Source organism: Leptonychotes weddellii, chromosome 16 (assembly GCF_054177405.1).
Source record: "Leptonychotes weddellii isolate Sample4059 chromosome 16, ASM5417740v2, whole genome shotgun sequence".
NCBI lineage: Eukaryota > Metazoa > Chordata > Mammalia > Carnivora > Phocidae > Leptonychotes > Leptonychotes weddellii.
In genome coordinates this window covers 25,038,022-25,064,181 of record NC_138384.1, presented here as the reverse complement: position 1 = coordinate 25,064,181, position 26,160 = coordinate 25,038,022, and the positions used below count along the sequence as shown (strand labels likewise).

The following is a 26,160-nucleotide window of genomic DNA, read 5'->3' as shown; positions in this document are numbered from 1 at the left end:
AAAAAAAAAAAAAGTGCAAGTCTGACCACGAGGGAAAAGAACAAGGAGTCCCTCCTTTAACAATGGAAATGTCTCATCAAGCATGTTTCCCTTTCTTGCTTTAGGGGCCAGCAGCCTCATGGTACTTGAGTGTCTAGCTGCTAGAACGTTGTCTGGTAGAAGGACCAGGACTGCCACGGGCACACTTGCGTGGTCCGTAGGCTGGGCAGAAATCTGTTTCTTGGGCCTGGCTGCTGGAGGGGTTGCGGTCCAGCCTCTGGCTTCCCAGGGCCTGCCCCCCACCCCCCGCCCCACCATAGTTGTTCTGCCCCCAGCCCCACCCCTGGCACTGGACAGGGTATGTGTGTGCACTCCGCCTTCCCCGCTGCCATCAAGTCTGTGAGCCCCGCCGCGGGCAGGGACCCTGCCTTCCTCATTCTCAGCTCTAGGCCCTGGCACTGCCTTGGCCCCCGGGGACGGCCATCCGACAGGGAGGATGTTTACGCGGGGCTGGAGCCACATCCAGAGGAGGAAGCCGGCGGACTTCTGGTATGTTGCTGCAGCTGGTGTTGTGAATCAGGCCGACGAGCAGCGCATCCTCTTACCCGGCTATTTCACGACACCAGGGTTGCATCATACTCATCCTCTCCAGGAGAGCCTCGTGGGACCGGGCGGCCACGGACATGGGGATGGGCTGAGGTGGGGCGGGGGTGGGGGGGAGGCGGGCAGTTTGTGTGTGAAAGAGTGTTCTCTTTGGTTCCCTGTGTCTCAGTCAGCCTGCCCCTCAGGATCACCTGGGGAGCCTTCCAAAAACACTGAGGCCAGCCCCTCACCCCCTGTCCTCTGCCCCAGGCCCCTGGGATCTCCAGGGTGGGGCCAGAGAGCCAGCATTCGTTAGGGGTTCCCGTGTGATGCAGTCAGGGGTGAGCCTGGGGCTCCTAGCCGGGCTGTTGTCTGTTCCCGCCTGGCTTTTGCCATAGCCCCTCCTGGCCCTCCCTGGCCCTGTTCTTTCTGTCTTGCATGGCTCACACCACAACTGCTGCTCCCCCGCAGCTTTCCAGAAATAGATGGCATCCGCTACTCCAGGACAAAGGCCAGGCTCCTTACCCTGGCCTTACCAGGTTTCCCCGCTCAGGAATGATGTTGCCGGTTCCCCCACACGGCCCCTTCTTCTGTCAAACGCCTGCCCAACGCGAATCCATGTGCTGGTTCTGTCAGCTCTGCCTTCACAATATACCTCGACTCCCAACACCCCTCACCACCCCGCCACCCACAGCTGCTCCCCCCGGCCTAGCCACCACCACAGGGCACCTGTCGTAGCCCCTGACTAGCCTTGCCTTGCCTTGCCTCCCTCAGTCCATCCTCCATACAACAGCCAAAGTGATCTTTGACAAATAGAAATCTGACCACCACATAGTGGAGTAAAACACTTCTGACCCTAGTTTCCAAGGCCCCATGTTCCCCCTTTCATGTCTCAAACCCCGTCTCCTTGGTCCCTCTGCTCCACCATACCGGCCTCCTTGCTATCTTGAGGCTCCAACTGCACTCTGATCCCAGGGCCTTTGCATATGCTCTCCCCTCAGTCTGGAAGCCCTGAACTCATACCTGCTCACGTATTGTTGGAGCTTAGCTCAAATTCCTCATTCTCAGAGAGGCCTAAAGGCCCCTCCTAACTTTTTTTTTTAAAGCTTTGTTTTCTTTTTTTTTTTTAAGATTTTTTATTTATTTTTTGAGAGAGAGAGAGACACAGCGAGAGAGGGAACACAAACAGGGGGAGTGGGAGAGGGAGAAGCAGGCCTCCCATGGAGCAGGGAGCCCGATGCGGGGCTCGATCCCAGGACTCCGGGATCATGGCCCTAGCCGAAGGCAGATGCTTAACGACTGAGCCACCCAGGCTCCCCTAAAGCTTTGTTTTCTTAATAGCACTTATCACTAAATGTATTATAAGGATTGTTTGTTTATTTACTGTCTGTCTTCCCACTAGAATGTGAGCTCCAGGAGGGCAGGGTCTTTGTCTTGTTCTCCATAGTGCCTCCCTTGCCTAGCACAGGGCATGGTATGCAGTAGGCACTCAATAAATGTGTGTGAATGAAGAAACACCTCATATTTCCCCCCTTTCTTCCCTCCTCCCCTGATCCCCATTGTGTGCTCCAGACCCTACCACACCTTGCCTTGCACTGACCCCATGCCCTAGAATCCCCTCCCTCTCCCAGGCAGCCCTCCCACCCCTCACCCCACCCCCAGCCAGTTGCCACGATCACCTTGCTGGCCTGTCTGCTAGGTGAGGCTGTGAATTCCAGTGCTGGTACACAGAAGGAGCCCAATAAATGCTTAAGTGGCTCTGTGCCCATGAAGACAGGAGGCTCTGAGATCCAGAGTTTGCAGTAGAACGCCCCCGCCCCCCGCCCCCTGTCCTGACTCCATTTCAGCCCTGTGTCTGGGGTTTTCACTTCTAGGGAGTTTCCTGACCACTGAGTCCTTAGTTCCTTTTCCTGCCTCTGTTCTCCTTCCCCTGAGAAGCGGGAGACTCAAGGAGCCCTAAGGCTCTCAGCTGGGGGCTGACACTGGCCAGGTGGGTCATACCCGACATCTGTGCAGCTGTCGATCCCATTCTGCGGCTGAGGCTCATCCCAGGCAGGTGACTTGTTCGAAGTCACATGGAAACTGAAGCCTGAGATGTGAGCTTGAGACTCAATCTCAGGGTTTTGTTCGGGGTCCATTGGATTCTGAGTCCTGGCTCCCAGACCCGCAGGGCTCGGGGAGCCTTGTGGAAGCTGAAGTCCTGCAAGATGGGTATGGTGTCCGAGCCAGCACTGTGTCCCCCACCTGCAAGAGCGTCTCTGATTGGATGACATGCCATCCATGTGTAAGAATCCCCTTTCCTGGGGCTCTGTGCTTTGGGGCAAAGTATTCTGACCGTCTCTTCAGCTCTACATTGCTAAGCCCTTCAAGCGGTCCTGTTTAACTCCCACCTCACCCCAGAGAGATGAAGGGGGCAGGAAAGGTTTCTTAAAGCAGCAAATGTTCTCCCTCTGGGGCTGGAAAGGAGCTGACCCGGGCCTGGGTTTCCTGGAGGTAGGAAGAAGTGACTTGCCCAAGGTCACCCGGCAAATCTGTGGCCCCTCTCTCTGTCTGTGGCCTCAGTGCTGCTGGAAACCAGCCCCCGCCCCTTCTGGTGCCGTCCTCTCCTGAGATGTTAATCAGGAAATTTCCACAGTTGCTCCAGGGACAGGGTGTGTAGGATTGGTGAAAGGGGGTGTTGGGCCGCTGCGACTTTTACCAGTCAAGTGGCAGTTGAAAGGTGAGAGAATGATAAGATCTGCCCAGAGGCGCCATGCGAGGGAATGAGTAACCTGCCGGCCTCTCCCTGACCTGGCCCGAGTGGGCGCTGCAGCGAAGGTGGAAAACTGACCTGGAGTCCTCACCTCCTAGCCTTCGGCCCACTGGCCGGTGTGCGGGGTGTGGACACACTTCTCCAGAAGCCTCTCTGAGGGGGGGCTAGAGATCCTCGTAAGGAGGTAGGCAAGCCTGGGGCTCATTAAGAGGAGCCCAGAGAAGAGTCTTTTAAAAAATTAACTCATATGAAGAATTTATAAACTTTGCAAAAAGCTACACAGTGATCATAACCTTTTGGGTTTATCATTGAAATCCTGTCATCCCTGGCTCCCCTCCATGTCTGGCTGAGCTGGTTGAAGGCCCAGGAGCTGCCCCTTGCAGCCCTGACTTGGGGTAATATTGTCAGCCAAGGGTTTCTATGGCAGCTGCTCTTTGCCCTCTTTGCTTCTGGCTCCCCTTCAATATTCATTCAACAAATGTTTATTGAGTACCTACTCTGTGCTGTTCCGGTTGCTTGGGATTATCAGTGAACAAGATAGGCCCGGATTCCAGCTCCCGTGGGCTTGCCTTCTAGCAAGTTGGACAAAATCTATGTCCCCCTTCCCAGATAAATGCACTTAGGTATAAAAACTTGTCCACGCTTGTGGGGGGCTCCACAAGCACCCTTATCTTGGAGCGTGACTCCGTAACACTGTTTGCTACTCCAACACAGTCCAAGCATTTCCACCTGCCCCCTTCTGCCTGGCCCTGCAGTTGGGCACACCTGTCCTGGGCCCCTCTGGACCGGAGCGAGAGGGGACAGGCAGGCCCCTCTGTAAGCTCTCAGTCAACTAGGACTGATGTGCTATTGGAGGTCATGGAGTCCAGAGAACTCCAGGCATCTCAGAGAGCCCAAGTCTGAGAGGCGGGGCAAGGAGGGAGAGAAAATGTGTCCCTCCATGTCCCTCCTGAGGATGGCTGGCAAGCTCAGAAGCCTGGAGCTAGCGATGGCCTCCATCCATCCCTGGCCTCCGGAGAAGCAACTCATCCTCCAAGACTCTTGGTCAGGGGTCTGTCCCATCCCTGCTGTCCCCACCCTGACCCTCCTCTAGGAGCGTCTCTCCCCTTGCTGCTCTCACTCCACAGCTGGGCTGGTCCGTTTCCATGTCCCTTTTCCCTACTCACTCGGCAGCACCATGAGCGCAAGCTCGCCTTCCCTCTGGTGGCACATCAGGCGTTCACCCCAGAATGGGCTGCAGTGAGTGTGCGGGCTGGGTACCCGGTTACCCTGCGGGCCACTGACCAGCCACAAGCCCCAGGGACTCATCAGTCCACGGGGGGGGGGGGGGCGACAGAGCACATCTGGCACATGCTGAACTCTGGTTTGGGGGTGCTTGCTCGTAATGGTTTCTATACTCCGAGACGTCTTTGGAAGGACATGCACAACCAGGAGTCAGAGGTCTAAGTAAGAGAAAACTAACCTTTTATATATACGTGTGTATCTTTTTAAATGCCATACCATTCATCTAGCCACAAATACTAAGTACCTAAAAAATAAAACTAAATACCATGTACAAAAATGAGAGGTTTTTGAACCTGCCTGGGGTGGGGCCTCAGGTCATTAGGCTGTCTCCAGGGTCCCTCATAAGGCTCCCAAGTGTCCTTTCTGGCAAGTACTCCTTCCTCAGGTCCTGCAGATGTCCTCCGCTCTCGGACTCAGAAGAACCTCCCGGGGACCCAGGGCTGGGCGTGTTTCCCCGTTTCCCGCCCTGTGTCTGGCGCTGGCCCAGCCCAGCCCTCCTGGTCCCAGGCAGGGCTGCTATCTCAGCGATCAAATGGTGGGCAGGACAGCGGTGGGCACGTGCTCCGCCTCCCACCCTGTCCGGGGACCCCGCTCGCCAGCTGAGGGCGGTTTGGACCAAACTCTCTGCCTCCTCCCTGCTGTGGGCCCAGCCTATAAAGCCCCCCAGCATGTCGCCGCTGACCCTGGCCCCCTCCCCTGCCACCCAGAGCCGCAATGGCAGAGCTGCCGGCGTCAGAGATGCCGGGGGACCCCGCGCTGTGCAGCGGGCGCTTCACCATCAGCACGCTGCTGGGGGGCGAGGAGCCCCCACTGCCCACTGCCTACGACAGCAGTCACCTGAGCCACGGCAGCACCTTCTACATGCGCACCTTCGGCTACAACACTGTCGACGTTGTGCCTGCCTATGAGCACTATGCCAACAGCGCCCTGCCCGGGGAGCCCCGAAAGGTCCGGCCCACGCTGGCCGATCTGCACTCCTTCCTCAAGGTAAGCACCAGCTCAAAGACTGGTGACTTCCCTGCCGTGCGGCCTTGACCCAGGAACCTCATTTCTCTGAATCTTGGCCCTGTCACCTGTGCCACGGGGACACACGAGTGTCTTCTTCGTGGGTTGAGAGGCCTGAATGAAAGGCAGGCATGGAAGCTGTAAAGCTCCGGACACATGCAGTAATGTTTACCGTCCTGTCGTTGACCACCCAATCAAACAATCTTGGCCTCCCAGAGAGGTAATGAGCTCCCCGTCAGTGGAAGTACACAAACAGAGGCTGCACACACCTGAAAGAGATAGGGAGGTGGGAATGCGGAAGGTCTGCAGCGGAGGGGAGGCTCGCTGGGTTTGTTGCAGGGGAGGCTGGACTCTGAAGGGTGGAAGACGGGGAGCTGGATGGTCATGACGCCTGCCTGCGTGACCTGTGGCCTCTGGGCTCCCAGCAGGAAGGCAGCCACCTGCATGCCCTGGCCTTTGACAGCCGGCCCAGCCATGAAATGACCGACGGGCTGGTGGAAGACGAGCCAGGCACCAACAGTGGGAAGAACCCTGGGGAGCCTGTGCGCTTTGGCTGGGTCAAGGGGGTGATGGTGAGTAGGGTGAGGATGGGATGTCCGGGGACGGAAATGGGGAGACAGAGCTCCATCCAGGTGCAGCTGACTTTCAGGTCTTAATGGCCAGGGTAGACCCAAGGCCCAGCCTGGGCCTCAGTTTCCCCATCTGCAGAGTGACTTCCAGTTTTCCTTGGTTTTGTGCTTCTCAACCCCCATTTGCTCCCCAGGTTGATACCTCACCCTGGGAAAGATCTCTGGATACTCACGTGTCCTGTGGCAGTGAACAAGTTATTTAACCTGTCTGTGCCTCAGTTTCTTCATCTGTGAAAAGATGAGCATTATGAGTTAATAGACGTGAATGGCTTGGATCAATGCCTACCTTGGGATTATTAGAAGAAACTGTCCTCACCCACAGCCACCAGGGGGCAGCACTAAACACACAAATCCACGAGCCTGTTTTTGTCAGGGAGGTTTCCTGTAGTGTAGAGCACCAGTGAGTCTTCAAACAACAACAAAAATCAAATGAACTTGGCTTTGGAAGGCATTGTGGGACTTTTCAGAGGGGATCGCATGAGATTTAGAAGAAGGCTTTGGTCCTGCTCTGGGAGGGTGGCGGGGGGAGCGGGGAGGTGCAGTGGAGGGAGGCCTGGGTTCTGACCTTACTCTGCCAAATGCCTGCTGGCTGTGCCTCTGTTTCTCCATCTGAACTGCGAGCTCCCCTCCACCCTAGCAGCTCGTTTATGGAGTATGGATCTTCCTCCTGGGCTGTGGTGGCCAGAGCCTGGCATGGCCCCATTCGGTGTCTCGGAGCACACAGAGGGCCTTAGAAGTCTCCCCACCTTGTAAATACCACAAGCTCCTGCCCAACCCCAAGAACTTGGCTGGGGCCAAAGACCACATCAGCACCCACACCTCCCTGGAATTCAGTCTCAGCTGTAGCCTCTGGCTTTGCTGTAAATTTGGAAACTGAAGTCACAGCAACCCAAGCGCTGTTTCTCCTTGCATGTTGGGCATTGGCTCAGCTGCTATTCGCTGAGCTCCTCCTAGATGCCAGGCCCTGGGCCGACAGCTGGCCACTGGGGCCATGGTTGGGGCTGGCAGACATAGGATCCTGGGCTTGGGGCCGGGTGACAGGTGATAATGCTTGCAGCCCATCCTCAGACCCCAGTGGAAGGGCAGAAAAGTGGGTGGGAGGGGCAGGTGAATCTCTGGGTACCCCTCCCCTCCCTGCCCCACAGAGCTAGAGGGGCATTTGAGTAGGAACCCAGTGAAGTGAGCAGAGCCAAGGAAGGAGCCAGGTGTCCCCTAGGCCAAAATGCCCGATGCCATGCCATGACTGGGGACAGGGACTTGTGTGTTTGGCTTTGGGGTATCAGCCCATCCGGATGGCCTCCAACCCCTCTCTCTTCCCAGATCCGTTGCATGCTCAATATCTGGGGTGTGATCCTCTACCTACGGCTCCCCTGGATTACAGGCCAGGCAGGCATTGGTGAGTGCCATCTCTGGGGGGAAGGAGGAGGGTGTGCCTGAGACCTGCTCCTCCCAGGCCTCAGTCCTGAACTTGGCCCGCAGAGACCACAGGCTTCTGCAGTGACAGAGGTCAGGGAAGTGTGGCAGAGGAGTCTGGACATGGAGTTATCCGGCCTGAGGACTCTCCCTGGCTCTCTTTGCCCTCAGTAGGTCACTTAACCTCTTGGAGTCAATCTCTACCGCACAGCGTCCAGGTTAAGAACCTGTGCTCTGGACAGACACCAAGGTTCAGAAGCTAGCCCTGATGCGTGTGAACTTGGACAGGTTTCTTAACTTCTCTGAGCCTCGGTTTCCTCATCAGTAAAAAGGGGGTGATAGCTGTCCCTACCTCCCAGACCTATTGTGGGGTTTCTGTGATGCATGTAAAACAGCATAGGATTTAGCACCCAAAGGTGTTCAAGTGGTGATTATTTTTTATTACTAAAGGAGGGTGCCTTCCCTTCCATAACAAATGATCCTTTATATAGTGGCCCATCAGCTCCCTGGCTGTTCAGAATATACCAGGAGGGAGACAGAGACCCATTTTTCGGATGAGAAAATCAAGGCTCAGAGAAGGGAGGTGACTTAGGTGGTATGTTGAATCAGTCGGCTGACTCAGGTTCCTCACATGGCTCCTCACCTGGGAAATGCCCCCGCTGAGTTTTATGGTGATCACATCCCCACCCACCCCCACAGTCCTGACCTGGATCATCATCCTGCTCTCCGTCACTGTGACCTCCATCACCGGCCTCTCCATCTCGGCCATCTCCACCAACGGCAAGGTCAAGTCAGGTGGGCCCCACCCCACACCCAAGGCCCTCCCCTTTCCTGTTGCTCCCCCAGTCTTTATCCTGGGAATGGGTCTCTGAGCCACTCCCCGCCCACCCCATCCCCACCAAAATGGGGATGCCCCAGGCTGCTCCCTCTGGTTCCAGGTGAAGGCTTTGGGTCCCCCACGGATGGCCTCAGTTTTACCCTGTGCTGTGGGCCCAGGGGAGGGGGGGTCCCATGGTTACCCTCTCCCAGCCTCAGATTCTGCCTGCCCCAAGCCCACCCCAGCCAGCTGGTTTCATGGCTCCTGGCTCTGTCCCCAATAGGTGGCACCTACTTCCTCATCTCCCGGAGTCTCGGCCCAGAGCTAGGGGGCTCCATCGGCCTCATTTTTGCTTTTGCCAACGCCGTGGGTGTGGCCATGCATACCGTGGGCTTCGCAGAGACCGTGCGGGACCTGCTCCAGGTGAAGCCAGAGGGAGCCCGGGCAGCCTCCCTCCCTCTCCCCGACCCCGTCTAGGCCAGGCCTTCCTGCCCCTCTGCCCGATTTTACCCTTCAGGGGCCACGGCCACAGTCTGACCGCTGTGGGTGACCGTAATGATCTCAAATAAAGACCATTCCCAGAAGTCCCCTTCAGGGCCGCGTGTTGCCTTTGGAGCTCAACTGTCCAGATCGGCACGGCAGCCACTCTAGGGGCTCTGTTGCCAGGGAAGGGGGTTGTGTTTCTGTTTAGCCGTGAGAGGACACCCATACTTGAGGTGAATCAAGTTGGAGGAGTCTGGGGGGCGGTGTTCAGAGGGCAGCGTGCAGCCTGGCCTGTCCCCCTCCCCAGGAGTATGGCACACCTATCGTGGACCCCATCAATGACATCCGCATCATCGGCGTGGTCACCGTCACCGTGCTGCTGGCCATCTCCCTGGCTGGCATGGAGTGGGAGGCCAAGGTGAGGAGGGGAGGTCGGGAGTGATCAGGTGGAGAAGCGGGAGTCGTGAGGCCTGGGTCCCAGGCCTGGTTCTGCCTCTTCTTGGTGTATTAAATGGGCTTCTTGTTCTGTGGCTGTGACAGAGAGACCCTAAAGAACGGGACCTCTCTCCTGTAACCATCTAGGTGTGTGTGGCTCCCGGGGCTCAGGCACCCAGCCTGCTCCATCCTATGGCCTTCATGCACCTGCTCCACGGCGGCCACAGTCCAATCAGCAGGGAGGGGAGAAGGCCTTTTTCTTTTCCTTTTCGGGCCCTGTCCGGAAGTTGCACATATCCCTCTGCATCCATCCCATCAGCCCGAACTTGGTCTCATGGCCACACCTAAGGGGCAGGCAGGGCAGGGAAATGTGTCCTCATGTGAACCCATATCCAGCCAAAATTCAGAGGCTTAGCACTGTGGAAGGAGGGCAGAAGAAACATGGGGCGTCAGCAGGCAGACTTGGCAGATCTGGCCCCTGCCCCCCACCCCCGCCTCTCCTCTCTCCCCCTCACTCTGGCCTCCAGCTCTGCCAGCCTCCTTCCTCGCTGTCCCCAGCTTGTGCCCCTGATCATTCTGCAGCTAGCTCCTCCACCTCCTTTAGATCCCTTGAAGACACCGTCGTAGACCACTCTGCTAACGTAGCCCCCACACAGCCCCCAACACACCCTTGTTCTTACTCTAGAGTCGTGTCCCGTATTTATCAGCAAGACAAGAGCCTTGCTATATTGCCAACTCCTAGAACGGGGCCTGCAGCATAATGGGTGGCGGATGAATGAATGAATGAATGAATGGGGGAGGGAGGGACTCTGGGCAGGTTCTGTCCTGCTGGGGCTCCCTGAGCAGGCGGGGCCAGGCCATCTGACCTCTAGGGTCCTTTACACCCAGGCCCAGGTGCTCTTCTTCCTCGTCATCATGGTCTCCTTTGCCAACTACTTGGTGGGGACGCTGATTCCCCCATCTGAGGACAAGGCCTCCAAAGGCTTCTTCAGCTACCGGGGTACGTGCAGGTTGGGGGCCCTGTCCATGGCTCCGGGGACAGGTACAGTCTGCCCACCCATCTGGCCCATTCTGTGGGCACCGGAAGGAGGGTTCCCCCAACTGCCAGGCCTGGAAGCTGCCAGAGAGGAGGAGCCTCCTGCCTGCCTGGCTGGGCCCAGCCTTCTGGGTGGTCCTGATTCAGGCTTTGGTCTTCCCAGCGGACATTTTTGTCCAGAACTTGGTGCCCGACTGGCGGGGCGTGGAAGGCAGCTTCTTCGGAATGTTCTCCATCTTCTTCCCCTCGGCCACAGGCATCCTGGCAGGGGCCAACATCTCCGGGGACCTCAAGGTGAGCAGGATGCCTGCCCTCCTGCCTCCTGGCCCTGTCCTACCAGGATCTCCCACTGGGCACTGAGCTGGGCACTGAGACGGTGGGGCCAGAGCTTCTAAAATCCAGTCCAGTCCAACTCATCTCAATCGCAGCCAATCCAAACCAACTCCGTTCACCCCACTCAATTCTGAGGTTGTTGATTGACACCAGCTCTGTTCTAGGCCTGGAGGACCACCCTAAAATGGGCGGAGCTCCTCCGTAGTTCCCAGGACTCTCAGCCTAAGGGGGAAGACTGAGCCAGCTTGACCTTCCAAAGCTCAGACTGGTTCATGCACATCTTTACTGGGCTGGCATCCTCCCAGGGCTCCCCACTGTCTTGATGCGGGCCATCTCCTCTGCTCAGAGTTTGAGGCTCCGGCCCACGGTCGTCAGTCCCGTGTCCCCTGCCCCAGCCCCGAGGATCAGCGGCTTACCCTGTGTTGCCTGTTCCTCCTCTGTGTCTTTGTCTCTGCTGTGCTCTCTCCCTGGGATGTCCGACCCTTGTTTCTTTACCTTGAGATGTTCTGTTCCTCTTTCGAATAACACCTCCATCTTTAAATCTCTCCCAGCCCTCTGTCAGAGTCCTGGCTCCCCTAGCCGAATGATGTCAGGCCATTTACGTGTCTCTTCCCCCTTCCAGTTCTCTTTATCTGGAGAACTGAGGCCTACCTCTATGTCCCCATTCCCAGCTAAGAGTCAGACACATACTACGTGCTCAGTACACATTTGTTGAGTGAATAATGGTGAAATGTATTGACTGGGAGGTTTAGAGCAGAAGTACAAAGTGGGGAAGAAGGAGAGACGGATGTCAGCAGAGGCTCCAGCAGAACTTCTGGATGGAGGTGGGGCCGGAGCGAAGGGGCCGGTGGTGTCTTTGCCGAGGCAGGATCAAGGAGATAGATGGGGTGCGAGTGGGGTGAACGGTGAGAACCCGGCTCGGTGCTGGGAACCCTTCCCTCCCAGCCTCTGGTCCCACCTGAAAGGTGCTCCTTGATGCATTTTCTTAAGTGAATGAAGAACGATGCTTTGGAGACAGTCTCCACCCAGCCTGGCTCTAACTGGGGGTGCCCAGGTGGTGCACAGCACGGCCTGGAAATCGCAGAGTGGCCATGTTTGCCCAGCTCCTCTCCCTTCTCTGGGGAGCGGCCAGCAGAGGCCTGGTCTGCCTGCCTGCCCAGAGGTCCCTGCAGAGGTCAGTCTTGTGCTTAGACAGCCCGGTTCTCCTGCCAGCCCTGCTACAGACTAGCGATTTATCTAGACGCTTCGTCCAGCCTCTCAGGTTACCAACCAGCACGGTGTGCAGGTGTCAGGGCTCGGCAGCTGTCCCGGAGCTGGGGGGTGGGGAGTAGGGGTACACCTTTGCTCCGTCCTGAATGCCCTCAAGCCCTCAAGGGGCCCTTCTCTCTTGGGTCCAGCCCTCTGCCCATTCTGCAAGACAGTGTGCTGTCAGACAGCTGCTGAAGAGCAGCTCCCATTCATGGAGACTTTACGCAAGTCCCTTAAAACCTCTCTGGGCTTCAGCTTTGCCAACTATAAGATAGGACTCATAGCACCCACTCCTGCTTCCCAGAGCAGGGAATAAGGATTCCACGTGCTGATTTATGTGAAGCGCTTGGAAAAGTGCCCAGCACGAAGGAAGTACAAAGGGCTGGTTGTCAAGGTCATGGTCATTTTTCCCATGAGGCTGCAGGGGGCCTCGTTCTTTCCAAACATGATCCTGGGTGCAGCTGTGAGGGCTCGTCACCCCCACTTCAGAGAGGAGCAAACCAAGCTCAGAGAGGGCTGGGCGTTGCCCAGGGCCAGACAGCAGAGGGGCTGGAGGGCAAATTTCTAGAGCAAAGAGGCCTCAAATTCATCATAAACTAATCATTCAAGAATATTTTCTGAGCATCTGCTTTGTGCCAGTGTCTTGTGGATACAGCAGTAAACAAAGAACAAAGACACAAATCCGTGCCTCATGCAGCTGACATTCTGGTGAGAAAGAGAGACAATCAACCCATAAGTAAGTAGGATGTGACATTCCCCAACCCCTTAGCTCTCACAGAGCAATCTCGTGAACATCACCCTGTGCTATGGCCAAGGAAACCTTTACTAGCTTAATTTTCTGATGGGGAGGCTGAGGCTCAGAGACAAGGGACTTCCTAGTGACTGATGTGGGGTCTGTGCCGCACCTGGGGTGGTCCCAGGGTGCGTCCCTGAGCACGACACAGCCCCCGCTCCTAACTGCTCACATTTATGGTGTACTACGGTGATTCTCATCTCACGGATTGGGGTTGGGGGCATCATTGAGGCTCAGAGAGGTTAAAGGGCTTGTCCCAGCTCACACAGCTGGGGGGAGATGCTGAGATGTGGATCCAGATGTGTCTGATTTGTAAGCCAGGCGCAGAGATTTCAGGCCAAGATGTAGGGGCTGGATGGAGGCCTGGAGTAGCCACGTCCCAGGGCCTCTGTAACAAACGACCACAAGCACTGTGGCTTAAAACAACAGACATTTATTCTTGCACGGCTCTGGAAGCCAAAGTCCAACAAAACAAAGGTGTCAAGGGCCATGCTCCCTGTAAAGGCTCTTGGGGAGAATCCTTCCTCTCCTCTCCCAGCTTCTGGCGTCTCTGACAGTCTTTAGCCTTCCTTGGCTTGGAGCCGCGTCTCTGCAGTCTCTGCCGCTGTCTTCCCATGGCCTCCTTCCCTCTGTGTGTCCTTGCCTCTTCTTACAGGAACACTTGTCATGGGATTTAAGGCCCGCCTAACCGGGTAGGACCTCAGCTTAACTAATTACATTTTGCAAAGACCCTATTTCCAAATAAGGTCATATTCTGAGGTTCCGGGTGAACACGAATTTTTGGAGCCACCATCCAACCCACTAGAGGTGGGATGGGAGGTTGAGCCGGCCTGCTGGCCTAGGGACCAGGGACTCTGTGTGCTTGACCTGGTCGGGCCATCCTGGTACCCAGAGCAGGGCTGGCAGGGCCCCCCCAGGAGAGACCTCAGCAGACCTGGAAGCTCCAGAGCCCCCAGGCCCCCTCCAGCTCTGCACCTCTGCTTCCACTTGGCTCTCCCTACCGCTCCCTTCCTCCCAGCCCTGGCCTTCAGAGCCACCCCAGTCGTCACCTCCGCCATGAGGCCTTCCATGGTTCCTGCAGTGTCTCCCTCCCCCAACCTTGTTCTCCAGCACACTCCAGTCCGCCCCATGACAGGGGCCATCTGCCCCGTGTCGGCAGGATCCTGCCTATACCTCCTTCCCTGGGGCCCAGGGTCCTCCAGGGTGAGGGCCAGGGCTTGCTCATCACGGAGCGACCATCGGTTCCAACTCAGGCTCCCGAGTGTTTGAGGCAGAGAAGTGGGTTGTTGCCAGCCTGGTTTGGACCTGCCTGTGACAATGTCATGGTCCCTCCCAGTTCTGTCATTTGTGGTTCTACCGGCCAGTTGTGCAGGACGGCCCAGTAAAAGCTGGGAGTTTGCTTCCCAATCCTGTGGCCTGGCCCTGGGGTTGGGGTCTACACCTGGCAGGGAACCTGCTGGAAAAATCCCGGCCTGTGTCACTCCACCCGGGACCAGCCCCCAGTGGCCCGAGGCTGTGGACCTCAGTGTGGTAGGAACGAGCCGCCCCTGGCTCAGCCAGCTGGGCCCTCTGCACAGCTTCCTGGCCTCAGTTTCCCCACCAGCTGGGTGGGGACACTCTGGCCACTTTACAGGAAGTTATATACGAGGAAGGGTCTGGAAGAGTGGAACACGTGATGTGCACGTGTGAAGATTTGCTATTTCTGTTAGGAAAATGCCAGCAGAGAGTTTTTCCTCGGAGGGGAGAGAGTTTGGGGCTTGTCTGTATACTAATTGCTGCGGAAGCACTCAGACCAGTTGGTGCATAATGGTGATTAACTCGCAGCCAGCACTGCCTGTGAGCCAGGCCCTGGTCCAGGAGCTTGGTGTGGATTAAGTCACTTAGCCGGCATCCCTGTGAGGCTGGAGGGGCTGAGGCGTAAAAGAGCATGCCCACCACCCAGCCAGTCACCTGGAAGTGAGCGCAACCAGGCTGACTCCAGAGCCCCCCACTTCAGGGCCCCCAGAGCCTGCGTTGGCCAGTGTCCTCGGGAACCAGGCATGGAGCTGGTTGGAGCTTCTCTCCGTGCCTCAGGCTCCCAGGGCCTGGATGTGTTCTCAGCCGCATGATCTTGCTTATGTCCCATCCTGCTTTTCGGGTTGCAATCGCAAGCGTTCTTCCTCTCTGGGCCCTGGGGAAGGGGGCTCTGAGAGGGGGCCGGGTCGGGGGGTCACTGGCCCACCCCCGGCCTCGGACAAAGGCAGGGCCTGGAAGGAGGCCCAGAGGCTACCTGATGCCCTCCCTCCCTCCCCCTCCCCCCAGGACCCTGCTGTAGCCATCCCCAAGGGAACGCTCATGGCCATTTTCTGGACCACTGTCTCCTACCTGGCCATCTCGGCCACAATTGGTGAGTAGCTGCCCAGGACCACTGAAAGGGTTTCAGGGTGCTTTGCTCTCCAACAGGGAGAGCTGGGCCAGGAGCACATGGCCACCTCAGGAAGTGGAACCTCAAACCTTATTTTGGGGGGCCAGTGGTGGTGACCAGAACATCTTCATGGGAGGTGGTAGTTTGTGGTGGGGATGGGGGTGGTCAGACCAGGCTCTTCTGGTCCGTTCAAACCTGAAGTTACAGATGCAAGGGTGGGAAAATGCTAGAGGACAAATTGTACGCTGACCCAACGACTAATAATAATAACAATAACGATGATGGTGGTGGTTGAAGATGATACTAGCCCTTGACTCAACCGTAGGCCCAGCCCTTCACGTGCCTCATCACATTTAATCCGGGCACTGCCTTTCCCACCATTTTACAGAGGAGAAAACCAGGGCTCAGAGAGGTTAAGGGACCTGCCCAAGGTCACACAGCCACTGAGTGGTGGAGCCAGGCTTTGAACCCAGGCCTGGGCTGTTGACACTTGCCTCTCACGGAGGTCCTCACAGGTGCTCCCATTAACCACCCTGTGAGGCAGGCTGTTCACAGATGGCCAAGGGACACGGCCCAGGGCGCAGCCAGTCTGGCCTCTGCTTTGAGGAGGACACGGGCGGGGGTGGGGGGGTGGGGGGGACCTTAACAAGCCACTTCACGTTGCTGGGTCTCTGTAGAATGACAATGACAACAAAGACAATGGTGATGCTTGCTTCCCGGGGTTGTCGTCCTTAGCGTTGTGCCTGGCACATCTGTGTTGCTGTTACTATTGTTATTATTATTACTTATGCCTACATGCTGAAGAGGGAGCTGGCCTCGCAGCAGCTTCTCGCCCTCTGCAGGAGTGACCGTGTCTGGGGGTGGGAGGAGAGGAGGGAGGAGGGAGGGGAGGGAGGGAGGCCTCCCCAAGCCCTGCTCCCTCTTCAGGCTCCTGCGTGGTTCGGGATGCCTCCGGGGCCCTGAATGACACGGTGACCCCCGGCTCGGGCGCCTGCGAGGGGCTGGCCTGCGGCTACGGCTGGAACTTCACCGAGTGCGTCCGCCAGGGCAGCTGCCGCTATGGCCTCATCAACTACTACCAGGTGCGTGCGGCGCCTGCCGGGAAGGCCGCCCCAGACCGGAGCTGGAACAGGCCGGGACGCACTTGGGCCCCAGGCTTGGGGGGAAGAGGTTCAGGCTCAGGTGGGGGCCCCGGGGCCCAGCCCCTGCCTCAGCGGCCCCTGGGATCCCCAGGTAAGGGGTGTGGACTCAGAGGCCTCAGGACCTAGCCCCTGCCTGCAGTGGGGACTGGGGTGCCCTGGGCGGGGTCTCTGGGCATGAGGGGCTCCACCACGAGGGGCCTGGACCCTGTGTCCCCGCAGACCATGAGCATGGTGTCCGGCTTTGCGCCCCTGATCACGGCTGGCATTTTTGGGGCCACCCTCTCCTCCGCCCTGGCCTGCCTCGTCTCTGCTGCCAAAGTCTTCCAGGTGAGGCTGCGGAACAGGCGGCGGGAGGGTCCAGGAGGCCCAGGTGCAAGGGTCCCCTGGTGACTGCTACAAGGGTCTGGGGGTATCGCGGGACAGGGACAGTCTAGACTGAAGGCAAAAGGGGGCCAGTGACCAACTCGTGCAGGAAGCAGCCCCCCTCCCATGTGTGCTTTGAAGAGCACCTGCACTTCCCACCCCAGAGTCTCCCCTGCGCAGCCTGGCGTCCTGTCTGCAAGTCCGCTGACCCCTTTTCACCCCGACGCGGTTGCCTCCCCTCTCATCTTGCCCTTTTGCTGTCTCCCTGGTGAGGTGTGGGTGGGCATGGAGATGACTCCCATTTAAGAGACAGAAACCAGGATGTAGATTAGAGGAAGCGCCCTGCTGGGGTGGAGGGAGTAAGCAGGGCCTGGGGCGGGGAGGGGAGCTGTCGGGCAGAGGAGGGGAGGGGGGCCCAGCCTGGGGTGAGCACATCTTCCTGTGCCCACAGTGCCTGTGTGAGGACCAACTGTACCCGCTGATCGGCTTCTTCGGGAAGGGCTACGGCAAGAACAAGGAGCCGGTCCGCGGCTACCTGCTGGCCTACGCCATCGCCGTGGCCTTCATCATCATCGGTGAGAGGCTGCCAGGGTGCGGGGGCCTGTGAGGGCTCCTCTCCGTGCTGCTCACCTTGGCGCCCAGTGCCCAGCCAGGCCCAGCAGGGTGTGGGCACTCAGTGACTAACCCTTGAGTGGGTGAGGCTGGTCATGTGGTCCCCACCCCTCTCCCGGCTCCAGACAGGTGGCTGTCACACCACACCAGGTGGACCATTCTATTTTGTTAGAAGGGACCCTACCTGCTCTTGCTGATTCTGCATTCCTGTGTCCTGGCAAGTGGCCCCCCCACCCCACCCCCACCAGCCCCCAGGTCTGAATTAGTCCCCAGGACAACTCTGGAGCCCAGGACAGCTCTTGGGAGCTGATACAAAGAGCTGGATCAATATCTCTGTAGTGTGTATAAGCTAGACAACCTCGTTTCTCAGACCTTGAGCTGCCAGACCCCTCGGACTTCGTGGTAGAGGATGCCCCAGGAGAAAGATCCCAGTTAACCAGTTAGTTAGATTGGCTTTCTACCCTGGCTTTGCCATATTCCAGCTGTGCTACCTTGGACAAATCATTTTACCTTCCCGAGCCTCAGTTTCTTCATCTGCAGAATGGGAGCAATAGCGCATAGCAGGTGCGTCACAGGTGGGCAGGCAGAGACTTCTGTGTACGTACACACACACGCATGCACATGCATTGCATTTCATGCACACACTCCCCAGTACTTCCTGATTTACTTAGCCAACAAGGCAGAACTTGCTGGGAGAAAGGTGGCCACACCAAGCAAGGACAGTGGCCATGCTATGGCCCCCGATGCAGGAGTGGGGCGGGGGCTGGCTGCTGGTCGTCCTGTGGTCCTGCCATAGCTGAATCCCTGCTGTTCATGCTGGCATCAGCAATCATGAGACTCACCCTATCAGTCTACTCTCTTCCATCAAGGAAGCCTGGCCAGACACTGGGTATTCCTGGATCCTGAACCAGATGAAGAGGCAGCAGGGCCACCCCCAGGGGATGGAAACCTCTCGTCAGGCCTAGTGTTCCCCAGACACATCCCTGCTTCCTGCTCGTCCTGCAGTCTACCCCCAACTCAGATTTTATGTCCTTTGATCTGAGTGGATCTGACCGCAGTTCAGGCTGAGAACCGTAATCTCGGATGCTCTGGGGCAGGGTTCTTGTGGCGATTCAAGGGAATCATGCTCAGAAGTCCCGACACATAAGAGGTGCTTGTCTTGTTTTGGGGTTCCCCTCGAAGCAGGCCCCTGAAACAAGGATACCCATGCAAAAGTTTGTCTGGCGGTGCCAGGGGCAATAGCAGCCGAGTGAGACAGGGAAGGGAGGACCCGGTTCTTGAGTGGGTTTCCACTGTGGGTGGAACTGTGTGTGTCCTATGGTCCCAGAGTTTCAGATAGAAGAGGACGTGGGCCTTGGATCACATTGTAAAATATATTTCTTACTGTAATTTGTGGCTACAAAAAAGTATGACAGCCACTGTCCTTGGTTCTCCCATAAGATCTCCCATTTCTCTGCATCCTCTTAAGAGCTGGCCTTTTACAGTAAACAAAACATCGGCCCTTTGTTTCACAAAATGATGGACCCATTTCACAGATGAGAAGGTTGAGACGCACTGAGCCTCTGCGGCCTGTCTGGAATCCCCCAACTGCAAGGGAGGGTACCAGGCTGCTCCCTGACAGGTTGCCCAACAGACTGTTCTCTCTCTCCCTCGGGCCCCCGAAGCTGAGCTCAACACCATTGCCCCCATCATCTCCAACTTCTTTCTGTGCTCCTATGCCCTCATCAACTTCAGCTGTTTCCACGCCTCCATCACCAACTCGCCTGGTAAGCAGCCCCCCCTCACCCCTCTGTGGGAGGAGGCATGTGGGGCGGGGGCCGGGGTGGGGGCGGGGAAGGCACAGATGTAGGTGGGCACACCAAGGTCACTTGTCACATCGAAACCAATTCAAGGGACCATTCATGTCATAATAATAATAGCAGCTCTCATTTCTCAAGCACTTACGCTGTACACTGAACACGGATTCATACACTGTTTACAGGGTGCAGAGATTTCTCTAGTGCCTTCCTCCACCAAATTTACAGGAGTCAGGAATCTGACTCCCAAGAAAAGGAAGAGAATTGCCCAAAGTCCCAGGTTGTTGCAGGTTGCACTTTGCACAACTCCCGGGGTGCCGCTCACATACGTCATCCATTTGTATGTTTATTCTAAAAAATTTCTGGCAGGTGGCAGTGAAGTATCCCGAGAAAGCCTTTTTCTGATTATCCCCGAATCGCCAATGGGCTGGTCGCCAGGCCACCTTTTCCTTAGCCCGGGGACCGTGGCACCCCACAGTTGTGCCATGGGGTGGCTGTCCCTGGTGGCTCTGCAGTGGCCCGGGGGTGTGGAGCCAGGGAGAATCACAGCCTTCCCCGGCCTGCCACCCCCTTGGCTCCGCGAGAGACACGGGAGCTGGTGCTGTTGCTGACGTATGGCCATATTTGGATGCCTCGTCCTTGGTGTAGCCTGTCAATGTGGCCAAATGCCAGCCAAGGCGGGCGTGTGGTCCTCCCCAGAGCCTCCAGCCCAGCCCCAGGAGAGCCGGAGTTGGGGGGGGGGGCGGTGCAGGTGGGCACAGGCTGGGACCTCAGGGCACAGCCCTGGCCCAGGAGGAAGCTCCAGAACATGCCCACCGACCTGCGTCCTCCGCCCAGGGTGGAGACCCTCGTTCCAGTACTACAGCAAGTGGGCGGCGCTGTTTGGGGCGGTCATCTCTGTCGTCATCATGTTCCTTCTCACCTGGTGGGCGGCCCTCATTGCCATCGGCGTCGTCCTCTTCCTCCTGCTCTATGTGATCTACAAAAAGCCAGGTGTGCGGGCTCAGGTTGCCCAGGGGCTCAGGCTCCCCTTCCCCCACCCCCCGAGGGCACCAAGCCAGCCATCTTGCCCTTCAGCTCAGCTAGAGGGCCTGCATCAAGCTCTGTGCTCTCAAGGGCCCTGCTCTGACCCTCCAGCCCCGTCCCTCCCTGTGGGGTGAGTAGTCTATGGGGACGTGCCCACTCAGAGCCCACACCTCTACTTCTGGACCTCCCACCCCTGGCACCCAGGACCCTGGAATTGCCTGCCCAGGGCCATCCTCTTGAAGTGGCTGGGCTGCTGGGGTGCACATCTAGGCCTGAGGGGTGGTGAGGGGCTGGCTGACCAAAAGGCAGGTGGACACAGCATGCAAGCAAGGATCCTGGGGTGACAGTGATCTTGGGACAAGATGCAGAACTCCAGGAAAGCCTAGAATTCTAAATTTGAACCTGGTGTTCTAGGTCATTGTCTGTTGGTCAAGAGAGGTGAATATTTTGTAGAGTTTAATACTTTGGTTTTGGGGTTTTTTTTTTAAGATTTTATTTATTTGTCAACGAGAGAGAGAGCACAAGCAGGGGGAGCACCAGGCAGAGGGAGACGCAGGCTCCCCGCTGAGCAAGGAGCCCAATGTGGGGCTCGATCCCAGGACCCTGGGATCATGACCTGAGCGATGGCAGACGCTTAACCACCTGAGCCACCCAGGTGTCCCTAGAGTTTAATGCTTTGGAGTGTAAGTTTTAAATATGTAGCTGTATGATGTGTGCAAACATTAGGAAGAAATCTGCAGGCTGTCCACCCACCAGGCAGCCCAGCTCCCACGGTGCCTGATTCCTAAAGAAGGTCAACATTCCCTCCCTCGGCACGACTGGTTTCTCCCGGGGGTTTCTAATCTTGTGCTCACCCCCCACCCTCAGAGGTGAACTGGGGATCCTCGGTACAGGCCGGCTCCTACAACCTGGCCCTGAGCTACTCGGTGGGCCTCAACGAGGTAGAGGACCACATCAAGAATTACCGGTGAGCGCAGCCGTGTCCCTGCTCTGGGAGGCTCCAAACCATCTGTCACCTGCCCCCACAGACCGGGGGTGGGCACCACCCAGGCTCAGAGAGGGAACAGAGGTGGAGAAGCACCGCTCTGTGGTGAGGGGCCTGGGTTGACATGGCTCAGTGGGGACCAAGCCAGTCTAGTGACCTCTCTGTACCTGAGTTTTTACAGCAGAATATGTTCTTCGAGATGCAAAGGGCTATCCAAGGACGATCTGGTGTTGTAGTCCCTGTCACAGTCATCTGTGAGGCTGACCGTGACGAACCTCTCCTAAGCGAGGAGAGTCATGTGTCTGGGACTCCGTCCCACCAGACGGTAATGCTAACATCAGCCATATGTATTCGCGCTGCATTGCTGCTCAAAAGTGCCTTATGCCAACTTACCACAGCCCTCTGGGGCATATGAAATTACTAATCCCAGCCGCTGATGAGAACATGGACGCACAGAGACATTAAGTAACTGGCCCGAGGTCACACAGCTGGTGAGTGACTGATTTTGTCTGGCTCCAGCTGAGTCTGGCAGTGGCCCCTCACCATGGCCCTTGGTTGCCTCTTCATCCAGAGGCTGAGTCCCGCCCCCCCACATGGCACAGGGATCTTGTAAGTGATGTGCCTCCCCACCCCCAGCCTTTATTCTCCCCGGCACCTGCGTTTTGTACCCAGATCCCCGTGGGCTCTGTCCAGATGGCTCATGCCCTTTTCCCTTCCCCTCCTCAGCCCCCAGTGCCTAGTGCTTACAGGGCCCCCCAACTTCCGCCCGGCCCTGGTTGACTTTGTGGGCACCTTCACCCGGAACCTCAGCCTGATGGTCTGTGGCCACGTGCTCATCGTGAGTGGCCCCTATAGGTGGGGTGGGGCCATGTCCTTGGAGGAGCCCTTGGGCATGAAGTCCACCCTTGGACGGCGGCCAGAGAGTGTGGGGAGGAGTGGGGGGTGGAGGGGCTATGGAGCAAGCAGAGCCCACCAGACCCTGCTGTGGGCCTGGTTCTCTCCCCTCCCCTGTCCCCATCGCTGGCTTCTCCCCACTGCCCCGCCTCTTGCCTGCTCCCTCCATCTTCCTTCCCCCGCCCTCCACCCTCCCTCCTCCTCCTCTTGGCCTCCCCTAACTCCATAGGGGAAAAAGGGTGTGGCTGAGCCCCTGGGGCAGCCTCCAGGGAGGAGAGGGGCTGAATCTCATTAGGGCCAGAGGGTGAAGGCAGCTCCTGATGTCACCTGCCCCCACCACCCACAGGGACCTCGCAAACAGAGGATGCCTGAGCTCCGGCTCATCACCAATGGGCACACCAAGTGGTTGAACAAGAGGAAGATCAAGGCCTTCTACTCGGATGTCATTGCTGAGGACCTCCGCAGTGGTGTTCAGATTCTCATGCAGGTGCCACGGGTTCGGGGCTTCCCCACAGGACTTAATACTTGGTGTGACAACCTGGAAGGTGGGATGTCCCGAGGGGCTAGTTGAAACTCCTTTTGCTGCAACGGGAGTGCCTGCCTCTCTTGTCTCTCCAGATATGCTGACTCAGGGCACTTTCTCACGGTGTCCAGGGGCCTATGGGAAACTGAGCTGGGAGCCCATGGGGCCTGTGTGATCTTGAGCAATTCTTGTTTTTCTTTTTTCTTTTCTTTTTTTTAATATAATTACAGACAGCAAAGTGAAAAATATTAAGTGTATAGTCTGATACATATTTGCATATGCAGATACACCCAGGGGTGTGAAGCCACCACTCAGATCAAGTTCTAGAATGTTCCACTGGGCAATTCATTTTCCTGCTGGGTTTTCTCAGCTTGTAAAATGGGATGCATAGATACAATAACAGTTGTTAATCCTGAGCCAGCATATCAGAGTCCTTTCTAATAATTCTAAATACTTCTCATTTTAAAAAAAAAGAACATACAGGGTCTTCTTTGGGGGGGATATGAAAATATTTTGAAAGTAGATAGAAGTGATGGTTGCATAACATTGTGACTATACTAAATTCTACTGAATTATATGCTTTAAAAATGGTTAATTTTGTGTATGGGAATTTCACTTCAAAAAAATTTTTAACATTTTTAAACACTAAAAAAAGTATAAACGATGTAGGGGTAAGATGGCCTGGGGATACTCTCAGCTTGGCATCCACATTCAAGTCCCTTGGGATGAGAAATAATTTGCTAGAGAAGCAGGAAGTGGGATAATCCAGAGCTAATGGGACAGTCCGGTCCTGGTAGCTTCTGGCTGTAGCTTCCCCTCTCTCCTGGGTGTGTGTAGGCGGGCAGGACCCTGACTGGCGGATTGTGATTCCTGAGCCCTCGCCACGTGGCGGAGAGGGTAGCTGGGGCTGAGCGAGCCCCACCCCAGTCACAGAACAGAGCCTCTCACCTCAGCCCCACACCCTTTGCAGGCCACAGGTCTCGGGAGAATGAAGCCCAACATTCTGGTGGTTGGGTTCAAGAAGAACTGGCAGTCTGCTCACCCAGCCACAGTGGAAGGCTACGTTGGCATCCTGCAGTGAGTGAGGGCATGAGGGAGGCAGGGCCTGGGGTCTGTTGATTTGGGCCTTCGGAGTTTCCTGGGCCTTGGGAAGCAGGGGGGATGCAGTGGATATTATAAGAAGCTGGTTCAAAGCTGAGGAAGAAACAGACCCACTGAGGGCTCGCCGCTCTGACCTCTGGGCCATGGGCGCCAAGATGGGCCAGGAACATGCAGGGAACACAGAGAAGGAGACCCATAGGGAGCAGAGGGGACTGTGGCAAGCTGCCGTGAGCAGCTGTGCCCAGCTAGAAATGTGGACCCAGTGTTGCCAGAGCTTCTGGTTTCTCAGAGAAGCCGAAAAGGTGGGTTTTTAGGTGACAACCTTGTACCCGCCTGTGGACTCTAGCAGATCTGCAGAGAGCCGGCTCTGGAGCTGTGAGGTGGTGCCACGGAGCGGGAAGCGAAACCAGGCCTCCCAGGAGGCGGCAGTGTGGGGAATGCGGCCACGAGGATAAACTCCCTGGGGACTTCAGGCCGAAGTCCAAACCCTTTCTCCTTCAGCTCCGCCCGTGCAACCTCCAGAAAATGCCTGCCTGAGTTGCTTTTCTGTGTTGACGTGGTACAGAGAAGCACTGTGTAGTAGCCTTTAAAGAACAAAGGCTGGGGGGCCTGGAAGGCTCTGTCAGTTGAGCATCCGACTCTTGATTTCGGCTCAGGTTGTGATCTCAGGGTTGTGGGATCGAGCCCCACATCAGGCTCCATGCTCAGTGCGGAGTCTGCTTGGGATTCTCTCTCTCCCTCTGCCCCTCCCACTCTGCTTGTGCATGCTTTCTCTCTCAACCTAAATAAATAAATAAAAATAGAAGTATTTTAAAAATTAATTAAATAGAAAGAAAGAAAGAAGGAAGGAAGGAAGAGAAAGAAAAAAAGAAAGAAAGAAAGAAAAAAGGAAGAAGGAAGGAAGGAAAAGAAAGAAAGAAAGAAAAAGGGAAGAAGGAAGGAAGGAAGGAAAAGAAAGAAAGAAAGAAAAAGAAAGAATGAAGAAGGAAGGAAGAGAAAGAAAGAAAGGAAGAAAGAAAGAAAGAAAGAAAGAAAGAAAGAAAGAAAGAAAGAAAGAAAGAAAGAAAAAAGGAAGGAAGGAAGCTGAGTGTTGGGGACCTGGGACCTGCTTCCTGGTCTGCTGTGACCCAGCCACTTGACTCTGAGCCGGGCATCTCAGCTACCTCTGACAATGACAACAGGTAGTGGAATACCTGTTCTCCAGCATGCCCCCAGCTCCAGTGCTCCAAGACCTCAAAATGCTGGGCCCTGAGAAGTGCCTGTCCCAGGGATGTGTAACTAAAGGAGCCCACGGGGGCAATGCTGAGCCCATCAGATCAAGCCCTACTGGTGGTCTCTGGGGCCCTCTGTCAACTGGGCAGAGAACATACTTCTGGGTGGGAGTCTTCTTGACGTTCCCTCAGACAAGCTGTTGCTGCCATCTTGGGCAAGGCCGTTCCTGTGTGTGCCAACCCTCAGGGTTCCGTCTCAGCTCTTCGATTCTAAAGCCAGCTGGCCATTTCCTTAGCATGGATCATGGGCAAGTTACTCCCTGAAACTCAAGTTTTGCCTCTGTAAAATAGGGTTAAGAATTCCCATGCTCACCTCTGTTGGCAGGCTTGTGCAGATTATCCAAATGTATCAGGAGGACAGGGCCTGTCTTGAAGACTGGCCTGACTTGGTTTCCCCCTGAGTACAGGGTCTGCAGCATCCTTAGGGCCACGGACCATAGAGCTAGAGTCTCCCCACCTGCATGTTACACAGGTGGGGAGACTGAGGCCCTGAGAGAAAGAAGGGTACGGTGGGGAGGCAGGGCCCACTGTAGACATCTGGTCTCCTGGGGGCCGGGGGCTGGGAAGGAGAGGAGCCTGACCCCACCTCTCCTCTTTCCAGTGATGCTTTTGATTTCAACTATGGTGTGTGTGTCATGAGGATGCGTGAGGGGCTCAACGTCTCAGAGGTGATGCAGGCACACAGTGAGTACACGCCCACCTGCTTGGAGCCCCTGTCAAAAATCAGAACAGGATCCCAGAAAGTTCTAGAACCCGATTTTTTTTAAGTGGTGGAGGGAAGAGAGGGGGACGTTAGTAAGGAATAAAAGCTTTAAAAATTAGCTGTTGATGGCCTCTTAGAGCTCCTCAGGTTTCCAAATGAAGACACTGGCCAAGTTCAAGGTCACACTTCCAGCTGGGGGCAGAACCAAGACTGGACCTCAGAGCTCCCCAACCACTATCAGGGTTTTTGTAACCAGATGGGATAAAGAGGATCTAATAGAGAGGGAGAAGGAAAAGAGGGGAGAAAGGAGAACGCCCACATAAAGACACCAGAACATGGAAATACAGAGAAAGACCACAGAACCTGGACATTTTGGTCCCCAAGACCCTCTGTGGGGCACCGAGAGGGCTGTGTTTTACTTTTATCACACAGGAATCTGCAGACTCTGCATTAGTCACGTGGGGAGGACTGAACGAAATCCTAGATAGTATAGAAAACAAAAGGGGGCGGTACCGGGGGGTGGGGGCTGAGAGGTGTGGCGGCCACATCTG

At 56.4% G+C, this 26,160-nt stretch overlaps 1 protein-coding gene across 4 annotated transcripts in view; it reads left to right on the top strand.

Annotated features, from left to right (window-relative positions):
- Positions 1 to 4,923: 4,923 nt before the first annotated feature.
- The window catches only part of SLC12A3 (solute carrier family 12 member 3), a 37,624-nt gene continuing 16,387 nt past the window's right edge, over positions 4,924 to 26,160 (top strand). For 2 of the 4 annotated variants that reach the window (XM_081806569.1, XM_081806567.1), the window contains exons 1-19: positions 4,924 to 5,584; positions 6,031 to 6,174; positions 7,552 to 7,627; positions 8,344 to 8,439; positions 8,745 to 8,884; positions 9,252 to 9,362; positions 10,268 to 10,379; positions 10,579 to 10,709; positions 15,091 to 15,175; positions 16,121 to 16,275; positions 16,555 to 16,662; positions 17,150 to 17,273; positions 18,975 to 19,076; positions 19,944 to 20,099; positions 21,000 to 21,099; positions 21,844 to 21,955; positions 22,358 to 22,498; positions 23,505 to 23,611; positions 25,508 to 25,590. In XM_081806569.1, the coding sequence (XP_081662695.1) occupies positions 5,312 to 5,584; positions 6,031 to 6,174; positions 7,552 to 7,627; positions 8,344 to 8,439; positions 8,745 to 8,884; positions 9,252 to 9,362; positions 10,268 to 10,379; positions 10,579 to 10,709; positions 15,091 to 15,175; positions 16,121 to 16,275; positions 16,555 to 16,662; positions 17,150 to 17,273; positions 18,975 to 19,076; positions 19,944 to 20,099; positions 21,000 to 21,099; positions 21,844 to 21,955; positions 22,358 to 22,498; positions 23,505 to 23,611; positions 25,508 to 25,590 (2,356 nt within the window). In that variant the 5' untranslated portion in view covers positions 4,924 to 5,311. Of the gene's footprint in view, positions 5,585 to 6,027; positions 6,175 to 7,551; positions 7,628 to 8,343; positions 8,440 to 8,744; positions 8,885 to 9,251; positions 9,363 to 10,267; positions 10,380 to 10,578; positions 10,710 to 15,090; positions 15,176 to 16,120; positions 16,276 to 16,554; positions 16,663 to 17,149; positions 17,274 to 18,974; positions 19,077 to 19,943; positions 20,100 to 20,999; positions 21,100 to 21,843; positions 21,956 to 22,357; positions 22,499 to 23,504; positions 23,612 to 25,507; positions 25,591 to 26,160 lie in introns of all 4 variants that reach the window. The other 2 variants (XM_081806568.1, XM_081806566.1) reach the window with 1 other exon arrangement.